At 27.4% G+C, this 9,548-nt stretch overlaps 1 protein-coding gene across 1 annotated transcript; it reads right to left on the bottom strand.

The window, feature by feature from the left end:
- Positions 1-6,522: 6,522 nt before the first annotated feature.
- LOC110662652 (protein LIM3) lies at positions 6,523-7,558 on the bottom strand. Its single transcript, XM_021821692.2, has 2 exons — positions 7,149-7,558; positions 6,523-7,028 (listed from the first exon to the last, which is right to left on the bottom strand). Exons 1-2 carry the CDS (start codon positions 7,474-7,476, stop codon positions 7,006-7,008), a joined length of 351 nt encoding a protein of 116 aa, XP_021677384.1. The 5' UTR covers positions 7,477-7,558; the 3' UTR covers positions 6,523-7,005.
- Between the last annotated feature and the right edge of the window lie 1,990 nt (positions 7,559-9,548).

Below are 9,548 nucleotides of genomic sequence, written 5' to 3'. Positions count from 1 at the left end.
TTCTTTTATTTTATTTTATTTTTTAAAATATTATTTTATTAATATTTAAAAAGAAAATATTTTCAAAAAAAACAAAAAAATTGCAATCTAACATTCCCAAAATTTTAACTTTTTATAATTAATTAAAATTTTAATTTCAAATAGGTTGAAATTGAAACTTTAATTTTAAATGGGTTTTCATTCAAATATAAATATATAATTTGCGCATACATGAATATAAAATTAAAGAAATTTTTTATTTAATAAAATAAGTCAAATTATAAATCAAATAAAAAATATTTTTGAAAATTTAAAAGATATTGAAGAATCTTATGGGCATCCCTAGGCCAATTCATTAGCATCTTTATTTGAAGAAAACAAATCACTTAATGACATTTATTACTCCTTTCGTCTCTTTTTATTTATTTTATTTAAATTTTTTATTTAAAATTATTTATTATATTTAAAAAGTAAAAAGTATAAAATTTTTAATTTTATTTTTATAAAATATAATAAATATTTATATAATAAATAATTAAATAAAACAAAAAATAATTTCATTAATTATTAATATATTTTTATAAAAATAAAATTATCCTATTATTCCCTTAACAATTCTGCAAACAATTTACATTTTTTTTTTTTGAAGGATACATCACTATTTTTTATATAAATACCATCGAAACGAAAGTTGTCCCACTTGCAAAGGTAAAAGCCATTTGCATATAATATATTGTCTTGCTCTAAACTCCTACCAATATGATGATATTGCATGATTAGCCTTTAGCCGGCCAAATTATTTAAAAAAAAAAAAAAAAAAGCTTAACAACAATTAAGTTCTACTCGGACCCTTGGCAGATCAATCTTCTTCAATCTTTTCCTCATTTTTAATTGTTTAGCTACCACCAATGCCACGATCCAAATAACACTAAAATTTGGGTCAGTTTAAAATCTCCAATAACCCACCCATAACACCCATTTATAATTCAATTTTAAGAAATTAAATGAAAAATTCTTAGCTCATTCGATCTGTAAACATAAAATATATCTAATTTGAGAGTTCAGCTCACACTCACAATCCTCAATTAAGCACAAAATCAAATAGAAACTCAATAATTAATTAAAGAAACAATTAGTATAATACTAAAGGGGAACTCAGCTCCCTCATCTAAGAAATAATCATCTCAAACATTTCAACATATCTATAATAAGTTTACAATACTAAAGTTTTAAATTAATACAGTTACTAACAAGATCAAATACAACTACTAGTATATGCGGAATTATATATTATAAATCAAATAAATATATAATATAAATTAATTGCTTGCTAATATACTTGCGACAAAGGAAGTAGGCTATTCATAAAAAAGGTTCTTCCTGTGTCTTAGAAAAAAAATATGATGAACAGGAGTGAATATTCGACTCATAGAGTAAGTTATTGATTTTAAATACAATTTCTATAACTATCTAAGGTAAATGCATTCTTAAGTATAAAATATAATATATACAAATTTATTCAATCATATTCAAACAATATTCGCATAGAAGATAATTTCGAACACTCATACACTTGTGTCTCACATGAATATATATATATATATATATTGATGTGAGCTAATCCCTATACAACTCTCTTAATTCAATACTTATCAGCGATATCAACTCGAACTGGACTTTCCCTTAATAATCCAAATACGGAGGTCAGTGAAATCAACTCAAAGCCATACTCACCTCGACTTATCTACAAAAAGGATCGGGTCCAAGTGAATCAAGCTCCAACTCTTTTACCCATCTTACCCAATTCCAATATCACGCCACACGCAGGCCGACATATGCACACAACTTCAAATTACCTTATGGCGACATTTACAATAATTTTATCAAATAAAATGCAACACAAACCGTGCCTAATAATTTAACTATATACATATATTTATAAGTGAATGCATAGGCATGTTATTAATATATAATAATATTGAAATTATAAATAAAATCAATAACTACTCATTGTGTAACCCAATGCTTTTTGGTTATGCTGAGAAAAAGAAAATTGGTGATTTTGATCACCTAAGCAAACATAGCAAATAACTAACAATAATATATCAGCAATAATTAATTAAAGAAACAAAAGATTTCCTAGGTTTGTGTTAAAAATTTAGCAGAGTTTTTCCTATACCTAGGATCTAACCTCATTGTAAGAAAAATCTCATTTATATCCCAATAATCCAAAGGCCTCAAACCCACAATACAATAAAACACAATGCCCATTTGGGGCCTACAACCATCCTAAGCTATGTCCAAAACTCTAATATCTAGCTCAATTCTTGAACTCTTTTACAGTCCAATTAAAATCACAATATCAAAAGTTCTTACTAAAATATCATGATATAATTATAATCAAGTTAATCAACAAAACTTTAATTGCATATTAAATTTCTAATGAATATTCGACAGTATTCTCTCTTAAAATTGAATTAAATTCCTAGTCACAAAACTCAAATTCATCATTCAATAATTATATCAACTTACACAAATTTTTAACTTATATCTTCATACAATTATTAACTCAAACACTTCATACTCAAATATAAATTAAAATATTTCACAGTATATCCATATCACAAAAAATCTAGCTAAACATCTATATTTATTTCCCAAAAATATTTCGCAATGACTTAAAAATTTATTAAACACCATATACTATCTCAAAATAATTTTAGTTTTGTCAAAATAATATATTAAACTTAACACAATCCTTGATACTAAAATTGACAATTTGTTCATTCAAATTTATATAAAATATTTTAACTGTCAGATAAATTTCAAATTTTAATAATATATTCAAGACATCTAAATACAATATTTATAAAATTTTTAGCATCAAATTATCTCTATATCATGAGATATCAAAATATCTGTTAAACCATTTAAATTCTGATTTTTTTTTCAAAATAGCTCTTACTCAGATAACTCACAAAATAATTTATATTTCACAAACTATAAATTTTAAATTCTCCAAATTTTAACACATTAGCCCCAACATACTAAATTTCATCTCTACTAAATTTCATAATTTTTTAAGCATCATAACTATTTATTTTCCTCAAATTTCAACAACCTAAAAAACCAAAATTCCAATACAGGCAACCTAGGTTCAACAATTTAATTCTCCAAATCTAACGATTAAAAAATTACCAAAGTTAACCATAACTTCTACATATATAGATCTTAAGCATATCTAAAAATCAACAGTAAAAGATGAACTAAACTCATCTGGACGAAAATTAAAATTGTTGCCCCTGCTCAACTCCTGTTTCTACTATTATTTCTCCCTTTTCTCTTTTTAATTTATTGTATCATAGACCAAAATTCTTCTTTTCCCTTTGTTGGTGTTCTTTATTGCAAGAGAAATCTCAAAAATTTAGCCATTCTTTCTTCTTCTTCTTCCCCTTATTTCTTTCTTTCTTTTCCTTTCTTCCTTCCCTTTCCCATACTGCTTTCTTCCTTTTGTTGTTTCTCATTTTTTTTTTCTTTTTTTTTAGGTGCCTAGCTGTCCCACTTTAAGAGAAAAAGTTTAATTTGGTCCTTGATCTTTCCAAAAGTCTATATTATATTCAAAAATTCAAATCTTCATTTATAAATCAAATTTTCAAATTTAACTTTCTCATCAAAACATTATAAATGTTATTTTTATTTATAATAACAACCATATTTAATATTTTCACAAAAATTGGGGTGTTACAACCATTATCACAAACCATTGGAGCTTTTCAGTTTCAAACACAATATGCTTAATAGCAACTCTTGCTATCAGTCCACATTCGTGCCCCATGAACACAATGTCCCACTCAAAAATAACATGTGCAGATGATCTCCTTCTGACAGGGTGCCCACTGGCATTAATTAATGTACAATATCGTTACCACAGGATTTTGGCAAACGAAATCAATACAACGACAAGTTCCCGACTCTATCTCAAATGTGTTAAATTGTTTGCATTGAAGAATAGGTTTAGTAAGTTCATTATATGAAAGGTTCATAAACTTCAGGATATGTTAAACCTACTAATTGCTCGGAAATTCCCCCAACAAACTTATTTGAAGAGGGATCTAACCATTTAAGGTTTAATAAATTTCCTATTGTGTGAGGTATATGTCCTATTAAATGATTATGAGAAAGATTAAAAAGATGTTTGGCTTAAATTATGAAAATAAGCTTATAAATACCTAATGTTTATAAGCTAATTTGAACTTATAAGTATTTAAAATTTTAAATATTTAAGTATTTGATTAAGATGCTTATAAGTGACTAATAAGCAGCTAATGTGTTTGGTCAAAAATAGTTTCTAAGTACATTTATTATTAAAATGAAAAAAAATATTAAATGAGATTTATGATAAAATTTAAAAAATTAAATGAGGATAATATAGTCAAATATTTAATCAAACTAGCTTATAAATATAAAACTTATAAGTATCAAAATAAAAAGGCTGGTCTCTCCGACTTTTTTTTTAGTTTATAAGTTTAAAAATTGTTACAAATAAATATTTCAATATAATTTTAGAGTTTATAAGTTGATTTGACCACAAACACCCTCTAAGCCTTGTTAGATGCTCGAGCTCTCCGATATTTTTAGAAACCTCTCCTTTCAATGGATTATTTGACAAATCAATCATTGCAACTATACAAGTACTTTAATCACCTCAAGATCCACCCCTTTGATTGCGATTGTAACAAAAACCTCATAAAAAATTCCACATTTTTTCCTTTCTTGGAGTTGCTGGAAGTATCTTGGTGGCAAAGGACCTGTGAAGTCATTGTGGGAGAGGTCAATCACCAACAAGTTACGATAGGGGAATTGAGCTTTTGAGTTAGGTATGGGACCGTAGAATCTATTGCCTCGCAGTACAAGAGCTCGTAGCTCTGGAAGATCTTCCAACCAGTCGGGAAAAGATCCATCATCTTGCTGCTCCCCAAGTTCAAAATTACTAACTTCCTGCAACTAACCAAAGATCTTGGTAATGGCCCATCCAATTGATTGCCATTCAAGTCAAGTATCCTCAGGCTTTTATCTTCCACAAATGTTCCCGGTATGCTTCCCTGTAAATTAGTCATTCGCAAATCCAAGACAGCGAGATTGCTAAAGTTTCCAAACATTTTGGAATACTTCTTCTCATATTGTTTTAGACAGATAAAGATACTGCGGAGAATTTAATCTGCAAATCAAGGAAGGGATCTCTCCGGAAAAATTGTTGTCTGCAATAGAGAAAAATTTAATGGAAGATGGTGGTACTTGAACTGGACCATGGGACTGATTCATGGCTAAATTTAGGGAATAGAAAAGATTGCTGATGTTTCCAAGGCATTTTGGTAATATTCCACCCAGAGTGTTAATAGACAAGGCAAGATATCGCAGGCAATTTAAATTGCAAGACAAGGAAGGGATCTCCCCAGAAATGTTGTTGTCTGCAATATAGAAATATTCAGGGGAAGATGGGAATATGTGAAGTGGACCATGAAACCGATTCATTCTCAAATCTAGGAGTGAGAAATCATTACTCAACTTTCCAAGACATCTTGGTATAGTTCCACCAAAATTATTATCGGAAAGGTTAAGAAGGTTAAGGTAATTTAAACTGCAAATGAAAGAAGGTACTTGTCCAGAAAAACTATTGCGAGCATTAAAGAAATAATTCATGAAAGTGGACCTTGGAGCGAGTTGTCACGTAAATTCAAAACCTGGATACAGGAGATATTAACAATATTGAGGAAGGGACTGCAATAAATTCAACATCAATTTAGCTTTGCAATAATTATTAACTTGGGATGCAACAGTAGCAAGTACCTGAAGAGGTAATAGATTAGCAAGAGGAAGAGGAAATAACTCCTGTAAGGTTGTTTCCGGCTAGAGAAACAACTTCAGTCTCTGACAAATAACTTAGCTCCACAGGAATTTTTCCAGTGATGGAATTATTTGTCAGAATTAAGTACTCCAATCTGCGTAAACTTCCGATTTCTAAAGCGATTTCTCCGCTAAGGCTATTATTTGCAAGATTTAAATCTCTTAGAAAGCACAAGTTGCCAATATGTGGTGATACAAAACCTTCAAAAAGAGACGGCAGGTACAGTCCAGTGACCCTCTGGTGGCCACGACTGCATTTAACACCATAGCACCAACAGAAGTGGATGGAATGATTCTATGAGGCCATGATCCCAAGTGGACCGTGGATTATTTTGGCCTTGAATCCAAGCAAGGCTACTCGGTCTATCTCATTTCCAACAATTTGTTGGTATTCATTTTTTTTAATTAATAATTTAGGTATTTTGCATGTTTATCCGCACGTATTTTACCCTTATAATAACAAATTTTGAGATAAATTGTTTTAATTTGACAAGTTACAGATTTAATTAATATAATTAATTTCAGGAAATAAAATAATCTCTATCCCAAAATTAAAGCCTAAAAAATGGATTTAACAGTTTAAAATGTCCATCGAGTCTTTGCTGAATTGATTTCTAAATGGTTAAATTCCAAATTCAAAAACATTAACATTTACAAATTGATAAATTCAAAAGACGCACAAATCAAGGACCATGGCACGGCAAGTGGAATTCATCAAGAGAAAGAATGGATTGTCTTGCTTCCTTAATTTGCCTTTTAGTGGACTTAATATTTAAATCTATGCTAGTGTCTATTCACTATTACTGTATAGAAATTGTATGAAGGATGACTTCCACAAATAATTAAAAAAGCCCTCAATATTTTGCATATTTTGTAAAGAAAGGGCATTAACATGTGTGTTATTGCTCTAAGTAGTAGCTATGCAGTTACTTGCTTCTCCTCAAGAGTGATTCAACCATTTATCTAAAACTATACTTTTTTTAAAGAGAACTATAGCAGTAGAAGATATTATTTTTTTATCAATATCAAAAGAAGGAAAATATATGTAAGAATTGATAGTATCATGATCATCGTATCTTGTTAATATGAGCAGAAACTTCGCCCAATTTTCTAGCCTTCACTTCAAGCTTTTGGGACTGTATAACCTGATGAATCATACATATCATTAACATTCATTAGTATGCATCTCAGCCTGTAAAACTTTCTGAAAAGTTAATTATCTCAAGAAATAGACTATATAAAGGCAAATGTTTTTATGTAATTACTTCCACATATTGTTCCAGGTGAAATCTTTTTGCCACATGATCTTGCCACAAAGACCACCTTCTCCATGCTGATCATATCTTGAATGTCCTTGGTAAGAAGAACACACACGCAAGAAACATTAACACTCTTCACCAGAGCACAGCAGCCAGGAGATGGTGAAACCTTTGGTCCTGATTTTTCTACATATTTCTCGCACTGCAATACGAGACTCACAATATCTGTGTTACATCTTTGAGCTGCAGAAATTTTTCTGGAAATTGACATTCCGACTAGTATCAACATTGCCAAGATGAAGCAACACTGGAACCTACAACTAGATATCGCCATAATTTTTCTATGTGAAAATTTGGATTGTAGTTTCCTATGGTCTGGGAGTTCATTTATACAGAAACAACAAGCATTAATGGGAAGGGTTATTGGAAATCTGAATAGATGAATTAGGAATTAAGGTGAAGGGCACTTGTTAGCTTTATGTTAATTGCTTGGTAGGGGGGTTCTATCAGTATAGGTACGTGGAGATTGTTAGTGTTTTTACAATGTTGATGGCAATAATGCTCATGTCAATATCTCTTCAAATGGGCACTGATCAATGCCATCTGGACATCATGCATCTTCAGTGGTGTCTTCAACATGAATGTATAAAATTCATTTATTTAATAAATAAATTTTATTATATTTTATATCTTGATCTATAATAAACAATAATAAACAATAAACAATGAATCGAGTATAAATAGTAGTTTTTCATATTATATATATATATTAAAAATAATAATCAACCTCTATATATTACCAAACAGTAATTATAGTGATATTAAAGACTTATCATTTTAGGAATTTTTAGGTATCATGTAATATTTTATTGCTATGTCCCAAAAACATCAAGTTCTCATATTTTTTTTCATTTCTTTTGTGAAAATAACTTTTATATATGAAAAAATGTTTTCTATAAAAAATAATTTCTAAAAAAAATTCATCAAAATGTTTTCCTTTATTTGATTGTAATATTAACCAAATGGTATTTCTTTTAATATCATAAATGTATGAGTATTTTCATATTTTAATAAGATTGTAAAAGTTCAAAAGATGAAAAATGATTATTTTATTAAAAATAATTTAATTTTTATTTAATTAAAAAATATTTTTTGTTAATTTATTTTTTTAATGTCTTAAATATTAAAAAATATTAAAAATATTTAAAAATATATTTTTTTATAAAACAATAAGAGCCTAAATATAGTATGCTTCTCTAATTATTGTATTGTACATAGGCATATTCATGAGTCTTGTCTCATACAGACACCAGTTTGGTTTGAGTCTTGCATGCCAAGTGGCAATTAATTGTAGGAAAAATTACTATTTAATTTTTATATTTTAATAAAAATAATTATTTAATGTGTTTGTTTTGAAAAATAAATAATTTAATCATCCTATTTTTAATGTTTGAAGTGTTTAAATATTTGATAAATTTAAAATTATTAGAATTAAATAATTTTATTATTTAAATGATGAGAGTTAAATAATTGCAATAAAAAAATTTACTTTAATATAAAAAAGAGAAACTAAATAGTTTTTAAACTATAAAATAAATGAATTAAATAATATATTTTTTAAAATAAAAAATTTAAATAATTAATTTTATTAAAATACATAAATTAAATAATAATTTTGTCATAATTATATTTCCTAATATCCTCTAGACCTCTTCAATGGACTTGGATAGGCGAGCTGAAATAGGGGCTCAGTCAAAAAGGCTTTGTCAAGCGGCCCAGTCTATCAAAAGAAAATTTAATTTTAAAAATACATTTTTGTATTTTGATATTTTACTTATTTTTGAAATAATTATATAAATTTAAATAAAATTCAGTCTCAAATGATCATGCTTATTAAATTCATATTTAATCAGCTCGTTGGACTGATGAATCAATAAATCAGTCCCTAAATTAATATGATTTTATAATTTATAAAACAAGAAAATAATTCAGTCGGTCCACTTATTGACCCAATAAATTAGTTTGACTTGAATAATCCAGATAGTTTGATAGTTAATATAGTTTTTTAATTTAGAAAAAAAGAATTGAATTCAAAATTTTATAAATGTATTTAATATTTTATAAATATTAAAAAAATTATACATATATAGGAATTTTTTATGTATTATATTACTTTGAATATTTTTATATGAAATTTAAAAGTAATATTAAAATTTATGTATACTTAATAAATGTTAATTAAATTTTAGTTAATTAATTATATTTATTTATATTAACAAATGTTTTAATTAAATTTTAATTAATTTATATATTTAATCAATTTTTTAATGAATTACTCGATTCTTCCATCGAGTCTACTTTCAAATTGGATTTAATAACACTGCAAATTACTAAGATAAACAATAC

Source organism: Hevea brasiliensis, chromosome 17 (assembly GCF_030052815.1).
Source record: "Hevea brasiliensis isolate MT/VB/25A 57/8 chromosome 17, ASM3005281v1, whole genome shotgun sequence".
NCBI lineage: Eukaryota > Viridiplantae > Streptophyta > Magnoliopsida > Malpighiales > Euphorbiaceae > Hevea > Hevea brasiliensis.
Note: the sequence above shows the minus strand (reverse complement) of the source record. Positions and strands in the feature narration are given on the sequence as shown.

Coding starts and splice junctions, on each gene's coding strand:
- LOC110662652 (XM_021821692.2), bottom strand. CDS start 7,476: ATGGCGATATCTAGTTGTAGGTTCCAGTGTTGCTTCATCTTGGCAATG. Junction 7,029..7,148: donor ACCTGGAACAATATGTGGAA/GTAATTACATAA, acceptor ATGATTCATCAG/GTTATACAGTCCCAAAAGCT.